General features: G+C 52.6%; 9 protein-coding genes across 9 annotated transcripts; 6 read left to right on the plus strand and 3 right to left on the minus strand.

Annotated features, from left to right (window-relative positions):
• Positions 1 to 3,022: 3,022 nt before the first annotated feature.
• On the plus strand, positions 3,023 to 4,371 carry AYO21_10046 (hypothetical protein; the record flags this gene model as incomplete). Its single annotated transcript, XM_022659970.1, has 2 exons — positions 3,023 to 3,179; positions 3,233 to 4,371. The coding sequence occupies 2 exons, from the start codon at positions 3,023 to 3,025 to the stop codon at positions 4,369 to 4,371; spliced, it is 1,296 nt and encodes a 431-aa protein (XP_022507681.1).
• A 776-nt stretch (positions 4,372 to 5,147) lies between these two features.
• AYO21_10047 (hypothetical protein) lies at positions 5,148 to 6,963 on the minus strand (the record flags this gene model as incomplete). The annotated part of the gene is made up of 7 exons (XM_022659971.1): positions 5,148 to 5,234; positions 5,357 to 5,610; positions 5,719 to 5,793; positions 5,895 to 6,429; positions 6,544 to 6,646; positions 6,779 to 6,812; positions 6,870 to 6,963. The coding sequence occupies 7 exons, from the start codon at positions 6,961 to 6,963 to the stop codon at positions 5,148 to 5,150; spliced, it is 1,182 nt and encodes a 393-aa protein (XP_022507682.1).
• A 751-nt stretch (positions 6,964 to 7,714) lies between these two features.
• AYO21_10048 (hypothetical protein) lies at positions 7,715 to 8,623 on the plus strand (the record flags this gene model as incomplete). The annotated part of the gene is made up of 1 exon (XM_022659972.1): positions 7,715 to 8,623. The coding sequence occupies one exon, from the start codon at positions 7,715 to 7,717 to the stop codon at positions 8,621 to 8,623; it is 909 nt and encodes a 302-aa protein (XP_022507683.1).
• A 65-nt stretch (positions 8,624 to 8,688) lies between these two features.
• On the minus strand, positions 8,689 to 12,413 carry AYO21_10049 (hypothetical protein; the record flags this gene model as incomplete). Its single annotated transcript, XM_022659973.1, has 6 exons — positions 8,689 to 9,735; positions 9,783 to 10,702; positions 10,761 to 11,094; positions 11,691 to 12,153; positions 12,216 to 12,345; positions 12,404 to 12,413. The coding sequence occupies 6 exons, from the start codon at positions 12,411 to 12,413 to the stop codon at positions 8,689 to 8,691; spliced, it is 2,904 nt and encodes a 967-aa protein (XP_022507684.1).
• Positions 12,414 to 13,750: 1,337 nt separating this feature from the next.
• On the plus strand, positions 13,751 to 14,618 carry AYO21_10050 (hypothetical protein; the record flags this gene model as incomplete). Its single annotated transcript, XM_022659974.1, has 3 exons — positions 13,751 to 14,103; positions 14,170 to 14,476; positions 14,529 to 14,618. The coding sequence occupies 3 exons, from the start codon at positions 13,751 to 13,753 to the stop codon at positions 14,616 to 14,618; spliced, it is 750 nt and encodes a 249-aa protein (XP_022507685.1).
• An 863-nt stretch (positions 14,619 to 15,481) lies between these two features.
• Positions 15,482 to 16,632, plus strand: AYO21_10051 (hypothetical protein; the record flags this gene model as incomplete). The annotated part of the gene is made up of 4 exons (XM_022659975.1): positions 15,482 to 15,642; positions 15,727 to 15,924; positions 16,024 to 16,225; positions 16,306 to 16,632. 4 exons carry the CDS (start codon positions 15,482 to 15,484, stop codon positions 16,630 to 16,632), a joined length of 888 nt encoding a protein of 295 aa, XP_022507686.1.
• Positions 16,633 to 17,250: 618 nt separating this feature from the next.
• Positions 17,251 to 18,872, minus strand: AYO21_10052 (hypothetical protein; the record flags this gene model as incomplete). The annotated part of the gene is made up of 2 exons (XM_022659976.1): positions 17,251 to 17,508; positions 17,571 to 18,872. The coding sequence occupies 2 exons, from the start codon at positions 18,870 to 18,872 to the stop codon at positions 17,251 to 17,253; spliced, it is 1,560 nt and encodes a 519-aa protein (XP_022507687.1).
• Positions 18,873 to 20,780: 1,908 nt separating this feature from the next.
• AYO21_10053 (hypothetical protein) lies at positions 20,781 to 22,735 on the plus strand (the record flags this gene model as incomplete). Its single annotated transcript, XM_022659977.1, has 4 exons — positions 20,781 to 21,802; positions 21,851 to 21,889; positions 21,938 to 22,458; positions 22,518 to 22,735. The coding sequence occupies 4 exons, from the start codon at positions 20,781 to 20,783 to the stop codon at positions 22,733 to 22,735; spliced, it is 1,800 nt and encodes a 599-aa protein (XP_022507688.1).
• A 1,544-nt stretch (positions 22,736 to 24,279) lies between these two features.
• AYO21_10054 (hypothetical protein) lies at positions 24,280 to 26,175 on the plus strand (the record flags this gene model as incomplete). The annotated part of the gene is made up of 5 exons (XM_022659978.1): positions 24,280 to 24,303; positions 24,366 to 24,709; positions 24,771 to 24,893; positions 24,947 to 25,976; positions 26,029 to 26,175. 5 exons carry the CDS (start codon positions 24,280 to 24,282, stop codon positions 26,173 to 26,175), a joined length of 1,668 nt encoding a protein of 555 aa, XP_022507689.1.
• Positions 26,176 to 26,764: the final 589 nt, after the last annotated feature.

Consider the following 26,764-nt stretch of genomic DNA (forward strand, 5'->3'; position numbering starts at 1 on the left):
AATGGAAAGACAAACCTCCCAAAACAGTCCAGTTCGTATAAAACACATCCCTAGAATTCCACGTGTCCGTCCCGTCCGTGTTGACCGTGAACCACGTGTTGTTGCTCGTCGAGTTCATGTAGATGTTGGACATGCTGACGTTTTGCGAGTGCGAGATGAACGAGTGCCAGAACTGCGCCTGGCTCCACGACACGCCGTCCATCCAGAGGTTCTTTGCGTTGAGGATGGTGAAGGCGATGGGGCGCCCGGGTTGGTTGCTGTTGTTGCGGTTCTCGTCGTACCATGCTTGACCTGCAAGGTTTCAAGCGGTGGTTAGAATGTTAGAATATCTTATCTTCGAGACACATATCACATATGGTTCCATTCCCAGCATAGCGTTCAACACCTTGGACAAGGACGATTGCACGCCTCTCTCTTTCGGCAGAAGAGGAGGACAGACGAAAGGGAAAGAGATGTTGTCGCGACTCACCGTTCCCGTTGAACCGACCCTTCCCAAACCCCTTGAACGTCACATTCTCCCCACCGAAAAACCACGCCGTCGACAGGTTGGCGTACACGACCGAGTAACTATGGCCCAGCCAGTACGGGATGTTGTCGCTCCAGATCATCTCGCCGTGCAGCTCGACGTCGCAGTTGACCAGACCCGTCGTGTTCATGACCTGGTTGATGTGGAACGTGTTCTCCGTCAGGATGACGGACCCGTTGGTCCCGCACAGTTCAAAGGCCTGCAGGATCGAGGGCGTGTCGTCGACCGGTTCGCCAAAGTGCGTTAGGGACTCTGGGTACACGTAGCATGCCGTGCCGTTGTTGACTACGTACCCGACAGCGGTGGAGGCCGCGGCGAGCACGGCGAATAGTGGTTTCAACAGCATTGCTGTTCCTTAGTTAGAGGAGGAGCAGTACTCGTCCGCTCACTCAGTCACTTCAGGGGGTGGTTTGTTGATTTCCAACAAGGAAGTGGAGAGCCAGTTCACGTTTCTTTTTTCGGGAATAGGGATAGCAAAGATCAATTGGACAGGAGAGGGGTTTGCCACACCGTACCTTTTTCTTCTCTTTATGCTCACTCCTTCACACACGGCTCTCGAGGTCCATCGACCCAAGGTCTACCGAATGCTCGCCAATTGTTCGGCGAAGCTCCGATGGCGGATGACTGCGCATCTCCATCCCCATCTCCAACAAACAAGCAAGAAAACAACCGCTTGACATGAGCCTAAAGCCGTTGTGATGATCTGCACTATTAGCTTGTCTACTTGCCAGGGAAGCTTGTCGATGTGGATCGGACCAGTGTTAGAAGGGTTACTCTACGGTGACGATAACATCCGATGGTGTTTGTATAGTTTAAGCAAACGTCCAGCAAAACTGGGGAAATGACCAAAAATTGTGAGGGGGAACAAATGCGGGGGATTCGAGGGCGGAGGGCAACGGGAGTAGGAATGGACATGGACAACATGGAGTTTGGCCTGAAGGGGAATATGCATAACATTATTATATTGTGGGATTATGACGTTGGGGAAAGACGGGATGATCGACAACGCAGCAACCGAGCACTATTCTCACTATCCCCTATCTATACCCGACTACTCTCTATAGAATGAAGTATGGGGTAAACCGGTTAGCTCGAGGACAAGGAACCTTAGTGCAAAGAGCTACTGACTGTAGTTGCTCCAAGTACAAGGTATAGAGATGGTTATTAGGCTAATTGACGGCTTTGAGGCTACTCGAATGCCGCCGCCTCTCCTCCAGTACCACGGCAGATGCATTGCCGAAGACTGGCTTTTAATGAACACGTCAAACTTGCTGTGTGTAGACGGTGTTCCCTCCAGTAGGACGGGTTTCTTCGGTGCAGGAGACCGCTGGGGCGGAAAGCAAAGTTCCCCAAGTGTCTCTGTCCTTGTTTGTGCTTCGGAGCAATTCAACCGACATTGTGGTTTATGGAGCCCGTCGACTGTCCCCTCATTTGGACGGGAAGTCTGGATGAGAATACATTATTGTCCGAGCGAGGAACCGGGATCCAACCGTACCGCGAGACCTGATCATCCGTCGGTCTGAAGGTGATGGTAAGCGAGTACCTATCGCAATCCTCCTGTGGCTGCCGTCGGATACAACTCGACACGTTAGGAAAACCCGATAGCCAGACGTGTAAGTTCTGGTGAGAGATACAGAGATGGGCGTTTCATCATCTGCTGCGGTTAGCCCAAGTGAGTCCGACTTTGATAAAAGGTGCGGCATTGAAGACTGATATCTTTGACGACGCCCACACAAACAAAAGGGAGAGGACATCCGAGGAAGAAAGGAGAACCCTATCTGTTTGTTCCATTTGTGTATTCTCAACCTATACAGGATAGGCAGGGATGTGCGTGTCTACCGACTGGACAGCACAAAATCCGAACAAAGAGAATCGGGACGCGATTCCAGAGGCCGCCACAGAATTGTTGCAGATTTTATCCTCGTGATAAGGGTTGTCCAATATGTTGTGGATCATTAATGAAGTAGCGAGGGTGATATGGTGTCCAGTGCCAAGAGGGTGATGATCCCATAGCGGTGTGCTGCGACGATTCTAGATCAAAGGTAGGTTTGGACACTTCATTTCTCGATCTCGTGGAAATTCGTTTCTGTCCAAGAGACAGAAGCTGTGAGCGGCCCTTCTGGGTAACGGAAAGGTCAGTGATCAGGCTTCAGCACTTACTGGAGATTGAAGAGATCACACATACGTGCAACAAAGTGACAAAGTGACAGTCGCGTCGTTTGTTGTCTCAGCAGAAAGTGCGATGACGCTTATCCATTATTGGAATATACTGCCGCCGCTTTAACAAGTGACACTGCTCGACAGATACCGTCACTGCATAAATACTTGTCTACGAAATGTCACCCTTCAGATCATCTTTAAAGCTCTCAATTCTCAAACTGACCTTGACGCGACCTTTGCGGGATGCATGGAAGTGGCTGAGAAGCTTAGCATCGTGGTGGTGGTGCATAGCGGAATACAAGGCTCGCATCCCCTACCAGCGCAGTGCCTGTCGCCATGGCAGACAAAACCCAGTCAGAAGTCACTCAACCCATCGTCCAGACCAGCTCCCTTTCAGAGACACTTGGCCAACTTCACGCTTCTTTCAAGGAGACTTGTGACAGAAAAGACCTGTCTTGCTCGCCAGATGCGCTTGGTCGACTCGGCCAAGAAGGTGAGGCAGCCCCGATCCTGTCAAGAGATATTCTGCTGATAGTGTCGACTTAGACCTCCGCAGTCTTACGCTCCTATGCTTGTCCTCGCTAAATGATCATCCAACATCAAGCCACTTACCTTCGACAACGGGCCGCAGATGCCTGCGAGATGATCTCCTTGAATTCACTTCCGCAGTCTCCTCTGGCGGTTTTGACCTCGCATGCATCAAGCCTCTCTTGAACACAGCTCTGAGTAGTAACCCATATGACCCAACTATCTGGGAGCAAGTCTACAATGCTATCACTGAATCTGGCGTGCTCCATCACCAGATACCGTCACAACCTCCGTCGCCACTCAATCCAACCAACTCCCCGGCATCCTGCGAGTCACCTCAACAAGACATACGCGACAGAATGCTCGATCTGGATATGAGTCCCGATGACTGCTACTATCGGCTCCTACGCGAGGACAACAGCGGGAAGAGAGTTATCTATGTTTTCATAACTGATAACACCATCCTCCCCGAAGACTCGAGAACCGAGAATTACGCACTTGTTCGCGAGCTGTCCAAGCTCGATGGGTGGTACGATACGTGGAATACGTTGACCGTGTCGAGGCTTGCTGATGGAATTGAGTGCCTACAAGATCATTTCGGACTTCATGCCATACCTCCGGAAAAGCTGGTAGGCTCCTACCCACTTTTCGACGTCCTTGATCTTCGTGTCCTGTCCAGGCCGAACCACCGAGTCAAGTACGTCGACACCGGGTCGGGGCTGGGTTATCTGAAGATTGCAAGATTCGCATTCGAAGTTGGTGCCATCTCACGCGAGATCGAGGCCTACGAAATTCTGGCACAGAGAAAGTCACAATTGGGACCTGCGTTATTGGGCTATGTCTATGAGGGCACGCCGGAACGTATTGTTGGATTCATTTCTGAGCCAATCGATGGCCGGCCAGCTTCCATCTCCGATCTCCAGGACATTGAGAGGGCACTTGAAGAGTTGCATGCCTGCGGACTCGTTCACGGCGATGTGTTCAAGTACAACGTCTTGATCACCACACAGGGGCCGAGGTTTATCGATTTCGAGAAGTCTTCTTTGCCACCACCCGACGATCCCGAACTCTGGCAGGAGATGAAAGAGCAGGAGCTTCGCGGCCTAGAGGCAGCTCTGCTGGATGAGACTGGAATGGGAAAGCCATGGAATTGGTAGACCCTCAAAAGCGTCCTGAAACTCAAGTCACAAAGTCAGTATGAAAGTAGCTCGTCCACGGATTGGATCAACATTTCAAACACTGGTTGAGCATTTGCGACACTTGTACAGTGTCCTCTTGGCCTCTTCGTATCTCCATACCCCTGTTGCGCATCTGTGATCTTGACTGCTTTCATGCTTTGGACATTTCACGATCTCGCTGTTGATGCTGTGTCCACAAGCATATCGGATCTGATACTGTATACGCACGGATTGCTGTGGAGGCATCGTGAACAAACCGCCAACCGAATTTTATGGTAGGTATTGTGAGGATATGGATGAGGAATGACTTCATCTGCTGTCCAGATCTGCCCGCCCCGTGTCTCTATATCCAAGGTGTGGAATTCACCATCAATAGCCGAGTGCATCGCACATCCAGTGAAGTGCCTTTCTTCACAGTCTTGTAAATCACACCACAAACAGCGCCTCCTGTGGATGTGATAGTCTGCGCTCCCCAAAGCCCACCAGACTGCCTCATAACGAATCCTTCCTTTTTACATGTCTCCCGTCTACGGTTCACCATCCACCCACCCAACTCCAATGGGATCCGTCACAGCCCTCCCGGGATCTACAACCTGTGCAGTCGACCTCCCGGCTCAAGATAGGTAAGGTGCTCTGGTGTGATCTCGCTGACCGTGCGACATCTACCAGCATTGAGACCATCAGTTAGCGTAAGTGCTGTCTCGGATCCGCCACCCAAGACCAAGAAGACAAAGGGGCAGAAAGTGTGGATATGGTCACAAGTACCCTGCAAGTGCCATAGTCGTGCGAAACTCGTCCAAGAGAAGCTTCAAGCCCAGCTCGACGCCCTGCTGTCCGTTGTACTGGCAAAAAAACAGCACATTAATAGGTATACCTCGTACGGAGGTTATAAACAGTAGCAGCAGAGATCATCTCATGAAATAGCGCACGGCAGATGGCAGAGGGCAGATGGGACACGACTCACTGCAAGTCCCCAGATCGGGACCCTGCCGACGAAACAGTGCTGCGCTCCGAGTGCGATGGCCTTGAACATGTCTGAACCGCGACGGATTCCCCCGTCGACAGCCATCTGGATTCGACCCCGGCTCACTCGCGCACACTCCCTCAGGCAATCCAGGGTGGCAGGGACTCCGTCGAGCTGGCGACCGCCATGGTTGGAGATCAGCACACCGTCCACGCCGTGGTCGATGGCAAGTAAGACGTCGGCCGGGTTGAGGACTAGGACCACCACCGGTAAGCTCACTTACGCCTTCATACTTTTCCCTTTTGCAGGGTGTCACAACTCTCTCCAAAGGGAGTCGGGCGTGGGTGTCTTGTCTGACTTACTGCCTTTCAACCAGATTTGCATCCTCGTCTTCCCCTTCAACCAGGGGATGATTTCTGCCCATTCCAGACTTGAATCTGCACAGGAAAGAAAGTAAGTGCGACGACTTTTTTTAGCAACCAGAAAACAGCGAAATCTCACAATTTCGCGAGCAACACACACACACACACATACATACCGTAGTCCTGCGAGCTTTCTTCCTTGGCAAACTCGTCGTGGCCCGAAGACAGGATATTGGGGAAACTCAGGTCGTTGGGTAATGTGAAGTTGTTGCGGAACTCGTTGAGACGCCTGCCCAGGACGGGGACGTCGACTGAAAGAAAGATGGCCTTGTAGCCAGCCGCTGTTCGGGGAGAACGGGGTTTTGTTCCAGAGACCCATGTCAGCAGTTGTCTTATCTTTCCCGTGGGGTTGGAGAGGATTGGGAAATGGAGGGCAAGAAGCAAGAAGTATGTATGGCGAATGGCCAAATACGGACCTTCAGCCCTCTCCAAAAGCTGCGCGGTCCTGTTCCGGTCCTTGAGCACGCAGATCTGCATCATGTACGGGTTGCCGCGGCCCTGCGCCGCCACGTCTTCCAGCGAGGTAGTTGCGTACGACGACAAACACATGCTGACGTTCATGTTGGCCGCCGCCCGTGACGTTGCCAGTTCCCCTTCGGGATGTGCGAGCTTGTGCATGGCCGAGGGACTGATGCCCAGCGGGAAGGTGACCTATTATAAAAGCCCTCGACAGATTGGCAACAAGAATTGTTGGGGGGGGGGGATCGATCCCAAACAGTAGAATACGGGACACGACCATGGAAACGACAATAGTCGTCTACTTACCTGACAGCCAAAGAGGGTCGTCGAGGTATCGACGCATTGGACGTTTCGCAGAGCGCGTGGCAGGATTCGATACCGGTCGTAAGCGGCGATGTTGTCGCGTAATCTTGCCCGCATTAGTGTCGAGTGTCAGGGGGGTCTTTCTTCGCGAGCCTCGCAAGACGATGATGGCCTTTGCCAGCTACTTGGCTTTTTGGAGACATTGTGTATGTAGCGCAACGGAAAAAAAAAAACTTACGATATCATATCCATGGCGCCTTCGTTGTAGTATTCTGATAGAAAGCTGTCAGCCTTTGGCAGCGAAGAAAAAAAACCGACGTCGACCTTACCACGATACGTTTTCGGGAGCTTTTTAGAACCCAGCGCCTGGAGATCCTCAACAGTGAAGACATGGGCATCGAGTGATCGAGGTCGATTTGCCATTGTCTCGGCGGATTTCTGTTTGTCGGAGTGCGTGCTGCAAAAGATGGTGAAAAAGGTCCCCTTGAAGAGAATCCTTTTGAAGTATTTCCAATGGTTTTGTTTTGCGTAGGGGTGGATTTGAGACCTCTGGGTGGAATCCCTCTCTGTACAGATAGATAAATAAACCAAGGTGAGGGCCGATACTTCCGATAGAGACGCAACGACACTCAGTCTGATTTGTTTCTGTCGCCGGGTTCTCCTGACCCCCTAACGCCCTTCTCCTTGTTGTTATCCATTCTAGATCTATTCCGCTCAAGTGCGACTGACTACGCACCGGAAACTCTTGCCCAATTCATTAAGCCAAAAAGGGAAATGACAAAAACAGGGAAAATGAGTGGAGCTTAATGTCATGACAACATTGGATGGGCTGACAATATCTTTGCTGGAAAAGAGGAAGTCCTATACGGTTTGGCACTACGTAACATGCCTTGAGATTTCTCGATGCGGTATGTCAGGTTCTGTCTGTCTTGGAATTCAGATGCTCTGTTTATATCGGGAACGTCCTTCCCTTTCCCTTTTTCGCGGAGATCGAATGCGGCGAAAGAAGTCCAGCAAATATCAGAGGGATGTAGACCATTGCAGGAGATCTTTCCCCTTTAAATCGCTCAGAAATACAAATATCTGGCGGATTTCTTTTTGCCTGGCTACTCTCACTCATCCCTTTTGATCTAGCAAACTGTGTTTACTCATATCACCCAGAGCTACACTCAAAATGAGTTCCGCAAATCCCTCCCTGTCAGGCATTCTCGTGGCATTGATCACCCCCTTCACAGACGACGGCTCCGCCATTGACAAATCCCGTCTCAAGGCCCACATTGATCACATTGTGGGCGCGGGATGCCATGGCCTCGTCCCCGGCGGCACCACCGGCGAGTTCACCGCGCTGAGCATGGACGAAAGAAAACAGAATCTCGAGCTCTGTATTCAATACGCCGCTGGAAGGGTACCCGTGGTGGCGGGCATCGGCGCCACGACGACCAGGGACTGCATTGACCTGGCGAGTCACGCCAAAGAGGCCGGAGCAGCGGCTGTGATGGTCGTGCCGCCATACTACGACCCGGTCAACTACGAGCAGCTCCAAGAACTCATGGCCGAGATCCACGAGGCCGCAAACCTGGACATTGTCTACTACAACATCCCCTCGGCGTCCGGGCTCAGCCTGACACCGACGCAGATTGCCGGGCTGTCGAAAGTCGGCGTGAGATACCTGAAGGACACGTCGGGCAACGCTCCCGCTTTCACCGAGTTGGTCTTTTCGCTCAGCGACCACATCACCGCCTTCAACGGGTGGGATACCTTGACCTTCTACAGCCTCGCCGCGGGCTGCAAGGGCGCAGTGTGGGGTGCGTCGAATATCATCCCTGAGCTGTCGGCCCAGCTGTGGGATACGCTGGCTGTGAAGAGTGATTTGCAGGCGGGTCGAGAGTTGTGGTCCAAGATCTACCCGGTCTGCAAGTTTCTCGAGGAGTACAATTACCCCTCGGCCGTCAAGACAGCCATGGAATTGCTCGGCTATCCAACCGGAGGACTGAGGAAGCCCTTCAAACTGCTCACCGGTGAGCCGCAAGCAGAGTTGGCCAGGATCTTACAAACTGCCGGGCTGAAGGTGGTGAATTCATGAGCCACCTCTTTAAAAAGGCTTGCCGGGTTTCATCGTAAGACAACTGCCAATCGGTGGTAATGGTTTCATGACAGTAACAAGTGCAAGTTCTGTTCCTTGGAAATTCGCTCCCACGTTCGGGTCTGATCGCGGCTTCCCGTGCAAAATGCGCCGACAGGCCGGTCGCGCCGCCTCCATACCTCCTCCATACAGGCCTTCGCCACGGTGATCCTTGTAAACCCCGTGACGGCAAAAGCCCTCTCGAACCAACCCTTCAGGTACTCCTTCTGCGAAGGGTACAGTGCTTCACACCCGGCCATAAAAGCAGGCCAGGGGGACCCGGTTCCCCGGATGCCAGTCTCTTTGCACGCAGCTTCGTACGTTTTCAAAGCCTGGATGACGGTCTTGACATGTTCTTGTAGGATCAACGGGTTGACCCTCCTGATTCTTCGGTAGAAGAAGATCACGAGAGCAGAATTCAGCGCCTGCACCATCGACTCGCGGGCTAGTTCCACGCTTGGTCTCCGCGTGGTTGAGAGCGCTTGGTCGTCGGCATCCGGGAGGTCGCTCGTGGCAAACGCACAGACCATGTTTTCTAGTCGTTGCTTTCGTCTTTCGATCGCTTCCATGAACACAATATCGCATTTGTCCTTGTCGAATGCCACACTGTCGATGAAATTTGCCAGTCTCGTCGTTTGTGACACAAGACTGAGCCACTTCTCAGATATCCCATAAAGCTCGGTGTACATGCTCGGCGGAAATTCTCGGCTGTCTTCAAGGTGGATGTCATGCTGTCCGGTCTCATTGTCCTTTTCTGCACCGGCTTCAATCTCGCTGTCCGGGATACATGTGTCGAGTCGCAGGAAGTCATCCAAGCGAGGGTTGGGCCCCGAGTGAGGCTGTATCGCAGCTACTTCACTGGACCTGGCAGTCCCAACAGCACCTTTTGCCCTGGTTGATTCGTAGTTACGCAACACGAAAGTACTTTCTTCCACTATCCTTGTCCACGTATAGACATGGTGCAATTCCCTTGCCTTTCGCGAAATGGTCCGTTTCGCGAGTCCGCGAAGCCGAAGCAGCCGTTCAGCGTCGATCATATACGCCCGAGCGTCTGCTTGATTATCGTACAGAGTCTTTGCGGACATTAGCAATTGTGTGCTACTTCCGTCGCGATACTTACGGCATATGTCACCATGGCTAGAATTGCCATAAGTAGGTCTTTATATTTAGCAGCATTAGTGCCCTTGATCTCGTTCCGCAAGGCACAATGCAGGTTTTCCTTTGCCTTGTTGATGTTGTTGGCTGCAAAATCTTGCCAGTATCCCCGAGAAGATTCATCTGTATGGGCTACCATGTGCTTGGCGGAGAGAGCCAGTAGTGCCTGTAAATTGGCCAGAGCAGCGTGAGATACCGGTTGCGAAACCATGTACGTCAGTCTTGCCAGGGTCAGAACCGCATTGTTCAGGTTGTTGACTTCCCACGGCGACTTCTTCTCGACAGGCATGATCCGCAATTGAGGCAAGACCCGATCTTTGAAGTGAGTGAGAAGTAGTTGTGCTTCTGCAGGGTCAATGTCGTCAGGTTTCACGCCTATCTCGCCGCCTAATGACCTCATCGAGGGAGACACGGCTCCAGCGCAGCCGACATCTCTTTCAACCGCGAAAGTATCGGCATGGTTGATCTGCGGCGCCGCAGGATCAGGAGCGGCAAACAAATCCTGAAGACCGTTGTCGAATGACTGCGGGAATATCTCGGCATTTGTAAAGTCCAGGTCAAAAAGATCAGGCCAATCCAAGAAGTCGTGTATGTCGCTTAATCTGCCAACTGACTCAATAGATGATAAGTCATTTTCGTGACGCTGAACGTCAGTAGCTTGTGGTCCGGACATCGTCTGAACTGATTCACTCCGAGTTAAGCTGCTCCGAGGCTGTGGTGGCGTGGTATCGAGGCTGAAGACCCCAAAAGGGCCCACAACGAGGCCATCGGCACAGCCTGGTACTCCATCTCGACACCTGCCGTCAAGTTCTGAGAGAGACTCCTCAACAGGCTTATGAGCAAAGTCCGAACGCAGAGCTTTGCTCATCAGCTCTTGAGTTGCTTCTGAAGATGCCATGTCAGCAGAGATTGCTCAGCTGAGACGCATCCATGAGAAGAATACCTGTGTAGAGATGATGTCTCACTGACTGGCCTGCCGACTCCGTGCGGCCCTCGTTGTTAGTGGCTCGGCTCCGACTGTCAACCCATTTGAGGTCCTGGCTGAACCCTTCGCAAGCCGCGCCAACAGCCCTACAAGTGAGACATGTAGGCCGCACCTTGTCACATTTGATGTGACGTCTGCGACAGGTTTTACATCCGCCAAATGTGTGGCTTCTGGTACGCTTCTTGTTGGCGACTGTTTTCATATTGTGACGCCCCGCGCTGAGAACGTCTGGGGTCCATTGTATGGCTATCTCAGCCATCAGCGAGATGCGAGGAGCAGCCGCGGCGTATGACTAGGACCAAACTCAGACGCTCTGTTCTGAGAGGTCCTGCAGTTGATTTAGGATGCTCGTTGTCTGAGGAGGGGAAGTCGGGAAAGAGTTGCCACGATGATTCAGCCTCGTCCGGATTTGGGGTCGTCGGAGTCACTTTCCTCTTCTGGTCACGCTCCTCCTTGATTGGCCACTTCTGATAGACACAAGGCGTGGCCTGGACAGCGTCATAGTGTCACATAACTATGACTTCGAGAGTGTGGAGAAGGACGTGAAGATCGATTGAGCAGTAGTAGCCCATGAGTCTGACCGATTGGAGCTAGAGGTGGTCTCTGTCCACCAGGAAAACCTTGATGTGGTGAATGGTCCATGGAAAGATTCGTAGCAGAGACAATAGACAATGGCATCATCGGATTCTAAACTAGGAAAAGAGCCCAGGGGTTTCGAGAGTGTCTATCGGGTCAAGATTTTGAATCACATGGTGACAGAATTCTAGCTTTCCACCTACTGATCCAAGCTCTCATCTTTGCACAGCAACCCTGTCCGTCAATCGCTTCGAGCATTCTCGCTACATCTTCCATCGAATGAACCGTATCATGCCAGCATGCCCTTGTCACCTGACGTAGCGGAGCGGGCAGGCTCTGGAGATCAGGAAATTGATTGTTCATGTACCGCTCTTCGACGATGTGCGTTCGAGTCCGAGACGTTTCAAGCTCGTCTTGGAAGGGAGGCCTGCCCGTCACCACTTCAAAAATCATACATCCAAAGGCGAAGACGTCTGTTTGAACGGTAGCGATAGATACAGGGCCGGATCGGCGGTATGAGAACCACTCGTGGCAGGAACTGACTTCTGCGCTGTCAATGTTGCAGCCGGCAAAGTCAATCAGCTGTACTCGACCATGGGTGTTCAGGATGGCATTGTGACAGCCAACATCGGCATGCACAATCCCTTTGGAGTGGCAGTGTTGTAGTCTGTGCGCGTAGTCCTTCAGCCACTGGACCTTTCTCCGGATCGAAACATCTTCGTTTGGCGGACGAAGCACTTCTCGGAGAACACGTCCCCGTTCAAGAACAATATCCCTTCTTGAAGTAGAGGCTAGGAATCGTGCGATGTTCGGGTGTTTTTGCCGAGACGGGCGTACGCTCGACGCTCAACAATGTCCTCGTTGTTGTCGGTGTCGTGGTAGGCTTTGAGAACCCTCTCCGTGTCAATCACATCCACGACACTTGACTGGCCGGCTGAAAGAAATCGAAGTCCATCGTACGCAATCTCTAGTGTCGGCGTGTCTTGCTCAGGTCATAAGTGCATCGCATAATGAGGCTCTGCCACCGAGGGACATCTCCTCTGTTGACGGGTAAGGAGGACAAAGGGAAGAGGGAAACAAATTGGGAGCTTGTGTTGACGCCGGTTTCAAATGACGTGCAATTTGACTATAAGAACGCGTACCAAATAAGCTTAACCAGCGCGGAGTTTTGGGGCGGGGGTGGAACTTAAATCATTCAGTCATTTGAAACAATTCGGCACCTATGACAATCCACCCAGCCACTAAGGACCTTTGTCAAAACCACCCCGTTCTCTAGTACAGGTGGATTATCTCTCCAAGAGATCTCGCTCAACCTCAAATCAGTAGAGCTCTCTTGCTCGACCGAGATCAACGCACCCAGTTGACTTGTGCGATCTCAAGTGTCAATCCCCAATTTTGGCACCACTCGCATCGCCCTCCTTTGACCGATGGGAGCGTGTCGAGATCTGCATCATGTGCGGCATCGTTACAGCGCGGGCCTGGCTTGGGCGACTTCGGACACCTTTTGACCAGTCGAGTCTCAATCTTGTGTTTTGGCAGCGGTGGTGCTCTTTGGCAGTCTCGTTTTTCGGCAATTGAAATGCCATGGCAACACATTATGCTCGAGACCTGATGGAATGTGTTTGCTGACGGATCTGTCGTCCTACCGAGTGTGATGGGCAACGAGGCTGAGGTAGCGCAGATGACCCTTGATATACTAGCAGATGTCGGGATCGCAGTGAACGAAGACTTGGATACAGGGCTCTTGCTCATGTCACCAGGTCACATTTCAACGTTGCCGGCAAGTGTCGAGTTTCTTCTGGTAATACAGCAACTATGGTGTTCGCGATGAACGAGACGCGATCAGCTCCTCGAATATTACCCCTTGTATGCAAATGTGACATTGCGGAATATCATGGGTGCTTCTATTCAACATTCATGTTGTCTCTACTCCGCAATACTTCTTGGTATCCGTACACGTCCGTTCATCATTCCAAGTATCAGCCATCAACACTGATGGGTTCCAAACATGTAATCCTCTGCTTCGAGCCTGGCTCCCGCTTGAAAACGACAGTCGCGCCAATGCTATTCACAGCGCTTGTTCACTAATCCTAACAAACTCTCGCGACAAGGAGCACCTGTCTAGGCCAGCCATGTACCCCTCGCTGCCCCTCGTCCTCCGCACAATCCTGAATCCCGGTCACGCAATTTCGGGACAGTAACAAACCATCGAGATACATTAGTAATTCGACGACACTGCAAAATCATATACTTTTCTCATCTTCTAAACCACCTTGTTTATTAGCATTGATTGTCTGGCGTCCTTCACTGCGTCCTTCGATCTGATCGGGAAACAGGAATCCAAAGAAGAGAAAGAAAATCACTTCGACAAAATGGTATCCGACAAGTTCTATGCTATTGTAGCAGGCATTGGCCCAGCAACTGGGAGGTCAGTCGCTCTGCGCTTCGCCGAGGCGTATCCAGTGGTCCTGCTGTCGCGTCAGTCGGACAGCTACAAGGATGTCGTTGCGCAGATCAACAAGAATGGCGGAAAAGCAATCGGCATCTCCGCCGACGTGACGGACCCGGCTTCCTTTGCTTCGGCACTCGAAACCATCAAGAAGGACTTTGCGGATTTGCACCTTGTCGCCGCGATCTACAACGTCCGCCCCAACCTGCGGCAAAGCCGTAAACCGTTCCTCGAGCTGACGCGGGCGGATCTGGACACGAGTCTCACCGGTAACATGTAATTATGTGTCTCCCCATGATGTCAAGCTAGGACCGTATCTAACGGGCCGGGTGCGCGCTCTAGCGGTGGTCTCTTCAACTTTGCTCAGGGCGTAGTGCCGCTGCTTCTCGAGTCTGTGGATCGTTCCCCATTGCCGCCGACCCTGATCGTCACCGGAGCGACCGCATCTATCAGAGGCTCCAAGTTGTGGTCTGTTATCGCGGCCGGGAAATCTGGGGCGCGCATCTTGACACAGTCCCTCGCCAGGGAGTTTGGCCCCGCGGGAGTTCACGTCGCACACGCCATCATCGACGGCGGCATTGATGTCCCGGACGCGGAGCATGCTGATCGCAACGATGCTGCACCGGACGGCAAATTGAGTCCCTACGCTGTAAGTCGTCTCGACATGTGCTGTCAAAATTGGAAGCTAATCTGTGGTCAAGATCGCCGAGAGCTACTGGAGTCTGCATACGCAGCACAAATCTGCCTGGACGCAGGAGATTGACTTGCGGCCGTTCAACGAGAAATTTTAACTGATATAGTCTACGCAGGACCACGTTGAAGAATGGATCGAGGAAAAATACGAATGACGCAGCTCAAATGGTGATTTGGGGCACCTACGTGCTTGTTGCTGTCGCGGTGAGTACGGTCACCCTCTACAGGGAGGCGGATGAAGTGCGAGGTATGTAGCGAAGCTGTACTCGGTACGGAAGCTCGCAATACCCATCGATCGACCAATGAACCAATAAGACAGCTAGACAAGCCAGGGCGCCCAGGGATACCTACATCATTATAAATACACATATATGTAATACGCTCTTTTCCTCAGCGGGCACCTAGGTACGAAAGAAGATAATATCTGATTACACCATTCAGTGCAAAGCCATTGACAGGGTCCCAAACGCCTGTGACGGTATCGCCATACGCGTTTCTACCGTTGTACGAGGTATGGCTGGGCTGTTCGATCACTGTGGACACTTCCTTCCCCTCCCCATATAGCCCACATATAACTAGTTACCAAACAAGGCCAAGTTCTGTGGCTCTACGCTAGCAAGTATCAAGTATCCATTCAAAAATGGCCAACATCACGCTCAATGTGAATCAATAGATCAATTATCATTCAAAAAGACGGCATTGGAGAACATTGACGACTGGCGTGCTTTTTGCATGTATTGCGTGCTTGAAGAGCGACACAGATGACAAATTGACGGGCGTTGGCCTGTGATGCGGATGGTCAATGCCGAGACGGATGTCGAGGGCCCTGGGATAGATGGGTATTAGTTATATCATCGATAGTCCTGCCTCTCGACGTTCTTTGTTTGGTATCTAGTATACTTGGACACCTAAGCTCGAATTGCACTGTTTGACATTTTCCAGTAACAAAAGAGTATCGAATATGGCCACAGCAGCAGTCCAACACGCCCCTGGCAATACTCTGGGGCAAGTCGTCGAGCCTCTCGTCCAGACCAACAAGCCCGCCAAACGCGATGTCGCCGCCGAGGTGTACTACTACAAGGACCCTGGTGACGGATCTCTCCCTGCTCCTTCATACGTCGGGTATGTAATCCTCCCATCAGAGTAGTGGACCAGAAATAGAACAAAAAAAGATTCTTGATTCTAAATCCTTGGGGGGTGTAACAGAAAACCCGACTCGTATCTACGCCCCCACGTCACCCAGAACGTCGTCATCCACGATATCGCCGGCGACGAGGACAAATACACCCTCGACAGCCACGGGTTTCAGTACTTGAAGCATGAGAGCGCAGAGAAGGACTTTGTCGACGACGACAAGATCAAGGCGGAATATTACCCGGAAATCGAGCAGTTGTTGAAAGATGCGTGAGTTTCCTACGTTTCCCCTTTTTTCGTGTGTTGTTGTTGTCTTGATCGGGCCAGAAGGGGGGGGAGGGTAAATATATACTAACCATGTTCGAACAGCACGGGGGCTTCTCGCGTCTTGATCTTCGACCACACGATCCGTCGCGCGACGTCGGACGTCCGTGACGTTGGCGGCCAGCGTCGCGGGCCTGCGCGCCGCGTGCACATCGACCAGTCATACACGGCGTCGGAGAACCGGGTGCGGTACCATCTCCCCGACGAGGCGGAGGAGCTGCTCAAGAAACGGTTCCAGATCATCAATGTCAGTACCATGACACAAACTCACCACTGCCCCCTCTTCTCCTTACCTAGGTATCTAATCACCCCTGGTGAAAAAAACAGGTCTGGCGCCCCATCAAACCCATCCTGCGCGACCCGCTCACCCTGGCCGCCGCCCACTCCGTGCCCGAGTCCGACCTCATCCCCGCGAAACTCATCTACCCTGACCGCGAGGGCGAGACGTACGCGGTCCGCCCGAACCCCAAGCACCAGTGGTTCTTCAAGTACGCCCAGCAGCCCAACGAGCCGCTGCTGATCAAGTGCTACGACTCGCTGGACGACGGGCGGGCGCGGCGGATCCCGCACACGGCGTTTGTTGACCCGGAGTACGAGAATGCGCCACCGAGGGAGAGCATCGAGGTCAGGACGCTGGTGTTTTATGATTATTAGGTCACATACACATCACACTCGCACACAGAGAGGGGGAGAGAAGACAGAGAGAGGGTGTGTTTCGGAGAAATTTGGATAGTTTATTTTAATCTTATAGGGTTCGATTCATCTCTCCCCATCATAAGTATCGTCGTCGTCGTATTTCTTTGAGGTTTGGCATTCAACGACTACCAAGTACAGTACGTAGAGATAGATGGCCTGGAGGAAGCAGAGGACGAAGGGGAAGAGGGGAGATCAATTCATGTTACAGTCACATGACTCTTCTCTTGTTACAGTCACGTGTACTCTACTGTCAAAGTCACAGGACTGTAACAGTAATCAGCAAATCACGTACGCTGCACCCAGTGAATGCGTCGAGAAAGCAAATGTTCTATATGTTGATTTCACTCGAGTCCTTCTTCCCTGGCTTTCTACAGCCACGGCCATGAACGTTGAGACCGTCCATGCTTGGAATACTCTATGATATTCGTGCGCAACAGAAAATCGTTGTTCGGATACAAAGTACATCTTATATACATCAAACACACATACACACATACACATATACCCATAAAATCCCAGACCGTCTCATTTTGGCAGCCGCACTGAAAAAGAACTTTATGTATCTCTATTCATAGTCTACTCCTCTCGATCAGCCGCTGTCCTCTCGTCAAGGTTACTCCTTCTCCCCACGCCCGGCCCCGGCGACCCGCTGTGACAGCGACACAGACTCGGCGACCCTTCGAGCGAGAGCTCCTCGGGATCTTCCGAGTACTTGGGCAGCGTGGCGCTCCCGTCGAGCCACCTGCAGGTTAGAATCTGGATGGGCATTCGAACCCGGATCTCAAAGTGTTTGCGACTGCTCTCGCTCACCTCTACAAAGGCTGAGATGGTGATCTGTAGAGGAGGCATTAGTCGATACTCGAGGAATAAAGAAGTGGAAGGGGGTATCTGCTTACCAGCAGAGAATGACGGACGTAGAGACACCTGTACGCCGTGTCCGCATGGATGCGCGAGCATGACGGCATTTGCAGCATGGCCGTCTCATAGAGGAAATTGCCCTCGCTGTCTTCGTGGACCGACATGGATCGACTTCGCCGCGGGGTGTCTTTCTCAATGACCGTGCCGTTGGCGTGAGAAACCGCCATATTCTCACCCACGGCGCTGATGCGGCGGAATGCGCGCTGGTGCAGAGGATCCCGCTTGACCCGCTTCGTGTACAGGACTGCCTTGGACCGCGACTGTTCTCGGTGCGCCATCCCCGTGCGCGTCTGATACTGCACTTCCTCGACCATGGCTACGGTGATTTGCTGCCAGAAACGGTCTGGCTGGGTCGAGATCTTCATCTTCATGGGTAGTTGTCCGCCCACGGGACAGGATTTGGCCGCGAGGGAGAAGCCATATCCGAGGCCGTGGAGGAGGCCGTGGACTTGGTAAGGTTCGATCATTTCAAGTGAACATACACACGGGATGCGCACCAGCGTGACGGGCTGCTTGAATGTCGCCGAGATTGATGGGCGGCCAGACTCTACCGCAGTGGCCGTGAGGTGGTAAAACACCTTGCCCATGGGCAGGTCAATGGTCTCCGGGAACGAGGATGCCAGCGGAAGCTCGAAGTTGTAGTTGTACACGCCGGGACTGAATACCCGTGCCGCCTTTGCGGGATCTCTCTCCTTGTCGAGAAAGTCCCACATGTGGTCGACGACGCTTTCGTCCAATACCTTTTTTAATCGTCTTACTCTCCACGACTCCGGCCAGATGGTCCGGCTGACTCCCTGGAAGTCGAGCGAGAGTTTACCCAGTGTCGTCTCCTGCACGACCCTCAACCGCATCACCCCTCTCAGAACCGCGGATGTGTGTTCCAGATTGTGTGGGAAGTCAAATCCTTCCAAAAACAATACCGGCTCTGCAAGATCGAAGGCCACGCTGAATGCATCGTTCCGGGTGATCTCGACGGGTTCCAGACTCTGGTCGGAATGCTTGGACAGATTTTGACTCGATGTCTTTAGGTACGGAGGACGTCGAGAGCTCTCCCTGGTACCACCAACTCCCTTCCGCACGGTCTTGGTGTCGTCGGTCTTGCCCTTGGCCGAGAAATTGATCGGGTTGGCAAGCGGCGACAACCAAGAATCCGCCGTTGGTAAGGACACGGGGCGTGTCTGGAAATACGCCTCGTTGCCCTCCTGCGCTTCGTGCGCTTTTTGAGTCGAGAGGAAGAGTCGGCCCTCGATTGCGGACGTTATCTCCTTGTAACCTTCCATCCTCGGGGGGGGGGGGGGGGGGGCTCGTTCGGTCGACGTTGGCGTGCACCGAGCAGCCAGCCAGCCAGCCACAAACCTACTCTAGATTCGAACCCTTTGTAAATGTCCTGTCGACGTCAAGCACGGCCATATCGCTGGATTGAAATTGCCCCATGGGGTGCACTATAGGCTGATAGTCTGGATAAAACATGGGTGAGATCTAGGCCTGAAACCCACGTTGCGACAGATGAGTAGCGGAACGATTCGGACGGGGACAAAAGTCAATTATCCCGGTCAGCTCCCATGCAGGTTTGCCTCGGCCCCGAACCGAGTGGGAACTGGTGGATAGGGTAGCAGACCACCCGAGAAGGCCTAGAAGGCCTTGTCTGCTCCCAAGTACGAGTACGAGGTTAGTTGAAGTTGCAGTGTAGAAAGGCGCTAAACAGCCCACCGAAGCCTTTCGTGGAGTCTGCCTGAGGGACGAAAAGGGGGGGGGAAGAGACTTAGTAACAACCTTGTAGTCACTACCTCATCAACGTAACATAATCCATAGGTACATTTACTTTTCCACATTTAGAGACAGGGAGAAGGGAGTCAGAGACTAGGACGATACCCACCTAGATGTTGTGTGCTGCTTCGTTTCTACTTCATTTGCAAGCCAGTAGATGGCCCCGGATATTCAAAGAGGAAAGGATAGATCTCCAAGGTAGCACCGGTCTGGCGGAGGGGATGTGCCCTACTGGTTATTGCCAGATTATCCTTGCCCTTGAATTGTGCTGCCGCCTGCTAATCTCCACCCCTGTGCCGCAATTCCGAACGTGCCGTTTGTCAGGAAACGTTCCGAGATCTCGTCTGTGTGCATCTCCTCAAACCAAGACTTCTTGGCCTCGTATTCATGGCCTGGAGAACCCATGGCTCTGGGTATGCGGGGGAAATGATAATATCGCACTCCTGGTGCTATCTTGGCTTGGTAGCAACCTAAACAGAACCTCAATGTTGGATCACGACATGTGGCAGAGCTGGCTGTGTCGGGGGTCTTCAGGAGACTTGTGCATATGTCTGCATAATTGTATAGTTAATGCTTTCGATCTGCTGTTAGCGAAGTAGGTGGCTACCCCCTCCCCATGATGCACAAGGTTGCAGTCTCCACGCCAGCTCCAGACATCCATTCGAACCAGGTGAAAGACACTTACTGACGTTTTCCAGCTTTACTCCATGGAGGGAGGTGCAATGGACTTTTCAATCAAACGGTCCGCACAAGTTATTCGCTGTTCAGAGCTGATTTCCTGGAGTGATTGGCCACCATGGACCGCGATCCTCACATCCCAGTCTGCCGTATAGCCGGGTTTCGATGCAGGATTTCGACAAGGCTAGGTTCAGGGCCGCGCGTTGTCGCGTGGATGCTACTCTGCACGGCTTCTTGCTGTCGAAAGAGTCATGCACTCGCCAATCATGACTATTATGTCGCTTTCAAGCCCCAGACAGCAACCCATTCCCTGACCCAGAAGGGTATTGATCTCGCGGATTCCCGGGCACATGGGCAAATTGACATGCTTCTTTCGATGCGAATGGCAAAGAGCCGCACCACAAAAGGCGTCTCGGAGTCCCCAGATTCCTCCTAGTTCGGTGTGGTTGCGATTCAGGGTATGATCAGGAGGAAAGCTGGTCCGAATCTGTGGGGTCTGGGGACGCCTGTTGAATTGCGGTTGCATGGAGTCCTTCCTTGCTATTGCATTACTTCGGTTGTTCGTCCTTTGAAGATCGATAAAGCTTGCTTCCTACCCCAGGGGAGTGCAAGACCATTGCAGTGGTCCGAGCAAGGCGCTTCGTCTTTCTATTCACTGTTCTTGACCAGCAATCCGCAGCTGGGCAGCTCTCAAGCTCTTCGCAAAGCTCATCGTCCAAATCCTGAAAAGCTCCTCTCTCACGATGCCTCGCTTCGGCAGCCTCGCCGGCGCCAGAGCAAATGAAGCCAAAGTCAGCCAGTCCATCGTCGGCCGCAACAATGCGAACAAACCTCATGGAATCGTGGGCATGCTCAAGAATCCCTATGTCTTCATGACCTGTGCCTTTGCTTCGCTCGGCTGCATGATGTACGGGTACGATCAAGGTGTCATGGGCCCAATTCTGGTCATGGAGAATTTCCAGGCTCACTTCCCTTCCTTGACCGGCTCGACCATCCAAGGCTGGCTCGTCTCTGCCTTGGAACTCGGCGCGTGGGCTGGAGCGTTGGTCAGTGGCTACCTGTCTGACCGGATCTCTCGAAAGTACAGCATGATGGTCGCCGTCATCATCTTCACTCTCGGCACGGGATTCCAGGTTGGCGCACAGAATCCAGCTATGCTCTTCGCCGGGAGAGTAATAGGCGGTCTGGGTATAGGATCTTTCTCGATGCTGATTCCACTCTATCAAGCTGAGATAGCACCTCCTGAATTGAGAGGGTCCCTTGTTTCACTCCAACAACTATCTATCACCATCGGAACATGCATCAGTTTCTGGCTCGACTATGGCATGCACTTTGTCGGTGGCACTCACTGTGACCCTGAAGGAGTTGCGAACCCCTATTCGTCCTCCAACACATTCCTACCTTACGTTGCTCATGGCCACACTTGTCTGGGAGAGAAGACGGTTTCGTGGCGGGTACCGTTGGCTCTTCAGCTGATCCCGGCCTGGATCCTCTTCTTTGGAATGTTCTTCCTGCCGTTTTCCCCACGCTGGCTGATGATGAAGCATCGCGAAGATGACTGCGTGGCCGCCCTGTCCCGGTTGAGAAGGCTTGATCCCTCCGACCCTCTCCTAGTGGCCGAATTCCTCGAGATCAAGGCGACCGTTCTGTTCGATGAAGAGACCGAGGCTGAACTGAAGGGAAGCGGTGGCGTACTAGCTCCGTGGAAAGCACTATTCGCACCAAATATGTTCAAGCGGTTGAGCATTGGATGTTGGATTATGATGTACGTCCCTCCTCTCGCTCGGGTTTCTGCACCTATACTAACTCTTAGCGTCAGATTCCAACAGTTCACAGGTATCAATGCCGTCTTGTGAGTAGATCCCATAGAGTCCTTGAGCGTCTGTCTAATTTGTGCCAGGTACTATGCCCCACAGATCTTCGCAAGCTTCGGTTTCAGCTCAGTCACCACCAACCTGCTGGCCACCGGTGTAACCGGGATCCTGCAAATTATCTTCACGCTGCCATCCGTGTTTTTCCTCGATAACTTTGGCCGGAAGACATTCTTGATCGTCGGGGCTATTGGTATGTGCATCTGCCACATCATCGTGGCATCGGTGGATGGCGTGTATGAGGACAAGTGGGCTCTGAAACAAGGTCTGGCCAAAACCCCCGGATGGGTCTCCATCGCCTTCATCTGGCTTTTTGCCGTCAACTTTGCCTATTCATGGGGTCCGGTCGCGTGGGTGCTCACTCAGGAGCTGTTCCCCAACAGCATGCGGTCGCGAGGTGTCTCGATCGTGGCGTCGACGAACTGGATGTTCAACTTCATCATCGGCCTGACGACCCGCGACATGATCAACTCGATGAAGTTTGGCACTTACATCTTTTTTGCCTTCTTCTCTGGCGCAGGCGGTATCTTTGTCTGGTTTCTTTGCCCAGGTGAGAGAGGTTCTAGTTGCATGCTGATAAAGGACTCATCGCTGATAAGTACTGGACAGAAACCAAGAACAAGACCCTCGAGGAGCTCGATGTGTTCTTCGGCGGCTCCATCGATAGTGTCGCCCAGGCTGATCGAGAACGGATGCAACGCATCAACGAGCGACTTGGAATCACCGGGGCTGAACACCCTAATGATCTCGTGGGACGTACAGCTTCGGTCGGTCAAGAGAAGGGAATACCCGTGGCCGCAGAGGCAGAACATGACTTCAAGGCATAAACCAATACTCGTTCTCCCCGAGCACAGCATTGGAAGGATTCGACTCCTTGCGACTCTGACCCTGGGAGTCGAATCTGAGTAACGAGATATCGGGGGCCATGTTATTCCGTTCCTATATCCTAGATAGGTATAGGTGATGACCCATTTTAGCCACTATTTCATTACTAGAATAGGCTATAGTTCTGGTTCTCACCTCATTGGCCGCCAATCCTGACTAGTATAGCTAAATCACCACTAAAAGTGCCAAGAATTGAGATGCTGAATCTTACAATAAGCCGATTGCATCGTTGTTGACGAATCGTTTGTACTCACTGTAACAATGGTATCAAGATCTTGTCGCTACCCGTAGCTGAGCACTCACTCTTCCGTAGGGCAGATGCACATGTTCCTGATGGGTTTCGAGCCGACTTACCACACAGTGGGAGGATGGATCAGAAGAAGAGATCCAGGCAGCTTGAGGTGATAGTGCCTGTGGGTACAGCGCAGACAATCGTCTTGTAACCATGGAGGCTGTGTCTGTCTTGTGCTGTCCTCCTGAGTGACGAGTATAAGTCTAAGACGAGTCGGACCGTCCCCAGGCTCCAGGTCTCGTTGGCCGCGTAGTCGAATTGTCAACACTGCACTCGATCGCTGCATCATGCCCAATCTCTGAGGACCTCCAGGCTCTTGGCGTTGACCACCATTACGCCGCAACGAGCATGCCTTCAGTTTTCTATGCGGAAATAGCAGTATACCCGATGAGTCAGTTCTTGGCTCTCCATTGAGCACGACTATTTCCGCGTTTTGGAGTTTGACAACTGCTATTACCAATATGGTGCCAAGAACCCTGCGTTAGGGGCCGCGTTATCGATGCCAACGTGGCCTGCAGCGGTGTTTCATCCGACGAGGTGAGACTGCTCAAGCGGTAGATGAGTTTGCAATATCAAGCCGATACCTTGCTGGCGCATTATTGATACAATTTGATTTATGTAAGCAGACGCATATTGGTAGACGAAAGGTTCCGCAGTTGTGTGTTGCCCAAGGCGGACAAGGGGCGGCAAAGGTGACAAACTCATTCCCGTGATCGTCTCTCTTTCTTCCCGGGGCTAGTGCAGCAGGACTGCATTTTAGTGCCCAATGAAAGCTCTAAATGGAACTGCCGAGACCACTTGCCGGTAATCGTACAGCCTCCCCCGGCTAAAGCCCCCCGCCAAATGTCCACCCACTGCACCTTGAACTCTCCGCAAAAGGCCCATGAGGCTTCAGGAGAAATGCCAGCCTCGCCAATGACGGTTGCTTCTCCACCACCCAACGGGGATCCCCCGCGTCAAATCCTATCTCCAGGCCCTGCCCACAGGTCGGAATTGCTTCCAGGGTCACTTCCAGGGTCGCTTCCATGGGTTCGATCCAGGTGGGAGCACAGCCCTTCACGCCACGCGCTCCCCGATCCGAGCATCATGTTGACGTGTGTATTTATATTAGCCCCATTCCTTCGTTAACTTCTCCCCTTAAGCCCTAACTAAACTTTCCTACTCACAACCGGCCTCGATAACTTACTCTACACCATGGAGATGAACTATGATGAACAGGTATGTACTTCTACCCTTAGAAGACGCCGCTCTCAATGATGAACTGACCCGGGGTGCAACAGGAGCTCTCCGCCATTGAGCGAGAGCTCAACGTCGAGATTCTCCCTGGCACGGAGCTGATGGCGGATGTTGGATCGCATCATTTCGTCAAGAGCACCGGCAGGAGCCATCGTGTCTTGGTTCCACAACCATCAGAGGATCCCCATGATCCCCTTAACTGGTCGACATACTGGAAGCTGTCGGCGATTGTCGCCTCGAGCATGGTCAGCTTCACGCAGGGCTTTGGTCCACTATCTCTCGCACCCATGTTTGGCGACTACATCGAGGCATTCAACTGCTCTCTGGCAGACGCAGTGCAGTTTACTGGCGTTGCTATCCTTGTGCTTGGCTTCAGCAACTTCATCTGGTATGCTCTCCTGACTTTTTGACGGGGGAAGACACCACGTACTTACTTAACCGCGACTTAGGGTTCCTCTCAGCTCGACGTTCGGCCGTCGCCCGGTTTACATTTTCTCCCAGCTAATCTGCCTGGGCTCATCCATCTGGCGTGCGAGAGCTCAGACTTATGGCTCTTTTATGGGGGCTTGTGTGTGCGTAATCATCTTCTGCCCAGTACACGAAAGCATGCTGACACAGTGGCCAGTCTTAACGGCATTGGTGCTGGTCCGGCTGAAACCATCCAGCCAGCGGTCATTGCGGATATTTTCTTCCTCCACGATCGTGGCAAGTGGAATACGCTCTACTGGGTCGTCTACATGGGATCACTCATGGTTGCGCCCATCATTGCTGGTGCAATGGCTGAAAACGTCGGGTGGAGAAGCTTCTGGTGGTTCTACACTGCCTTGCTGGCCCTCTCCCTGGTAATGGTGGTCTTTATGTTCCCCGAGACGAAGTGGCACCGACAACATCCAAAGGAGGTGGTCAAGCATGCCATTGCAACACAAGAAGAAAAGTCCGAGGGTGTCGAGGGCGCTGATCCGAAGCATTCAGACGCTGTGCTTGAACAGGCACCCGGGAACAACGAACTTGGTCCGGTCGAAACCGCTGAGCGCGACCCTTGGCTCGGCCGTGGCAAGCCAAACAAAGCCCAATGGGGTCTTTACACTCCCAATCCAGATCCGCTCAGGGCCATCATCCTCGATCTCTGGATCCCGTGGAAGCTGTTCGCCTTCCCCATTGTCGAGTTGGCTGCATTTATTGTCAGCTGGAGCTGTTCTTCGTTCTTGACCCTCAATTTGACTCAGACTCAAGCCTTCGCGGCGCCGCCCTACAACTTTACCACCGAGCAAATCGGATTCACCAACTTCGCCATCCTGGTGGGCGCCATGATTGGCCTGTTTACAGCAGGACCATTTTCCGACTTTGTGGCTGCTCGAGCGACAGCACGGAACAAAGGCGTCCGTGAGCCTGAGATGCGCCTGCTTGCGTTGATTCCGTACGTCATTATCATGTACTTTGGCAACATCATTGTCAGCGTCGGGTATGAGAACAAATGGCCGTGGCAAGCCATTGTCATTATCGGATACACTTGCGCTGGTATCCAGGTCGCCGCTATTCCCGGCATCGCCTCGACCTATGCCGTCGACAGCTACAAGCCCGTTGCCGGCAGTTTGTTTGTGGCCATCACGGTCAACAAGAATGTCTGGGGATACGGTTTCAGCAAGTTCATCACGGTAAGCTTCACTCCGCTCGGGTATTTCTAGCGATGCACTAACTTGAAGTTAGAACTGGATCGTCGACGACGGTTACATCCCGCCAATCATGACCAATGCGTCGTTGATCCTCCTGTTCTGCCTGTGTGCTATTATCTTCTACTTTTACGGGAAGACGTTCCGACGATGGACCAAGAACAGCAGCGTGCATTCGATGTGAGGGGATGGAAGGAGTGGAAAACACAATACTGAGACAGGGTGTGCTGTGGACTATGGTTATTTCCTCGTTCATAGCATCGATATTCTCCATCCTGTGCTACATCCTGTGCCAGATTGGGCGTGCAAAGGTCGATGGCCAATGTTGTGTATCAAAAAGGCCGAGGAGGAAGCCGTAAAGAGAAATGAAGACGGCATATTTGTATCTCTGTGAACGGATACCAGGCGTTAGAGACAATCACCTACGCCTATTTTTGAAAATACCCGCATACGTCTGATATTTGATGTCTCTCCGCTAACGGATGCAAGGCTGCCCAGGCAGGGGTGGGACGGGAGATCCAAAGCCGCCCGCAGCGGCCAGAACAGCTCGGGATGCTGCCGGGAGCCTTATGAGCCCCTGTGCTTGTACACTCGGGGACTCGTAGGATTTAATTGACGAGGTACTTGTACTTTATAGGTAGGTACAAGGGGATCCGGATCCGCGCGCCAAAGGACCATCAACGCCTTACCGCCGCGGAAATCGATCGCATTTACACACGTAAAATAATAGCTCAAGTTTCACCAGTTTTCCGCTCTGGGATGCCACGTTTCCC

Source organism: Fonsecaea monophora (assembly GCF_001642475.1).
Source record: "Fonsecaea monophora strain CBS 269.37 chromosome Unknown Scaff109, whole genome shotgun sequence".
In the NCBI taxonomy this organism is placed as follows: Eukaryota; Fungi; Ascomycota; class Eurotiomycetes; order Chaetothyriales; family Herpotrichiellaceae; genus Fonsecaea; species Fonsecaea monophora.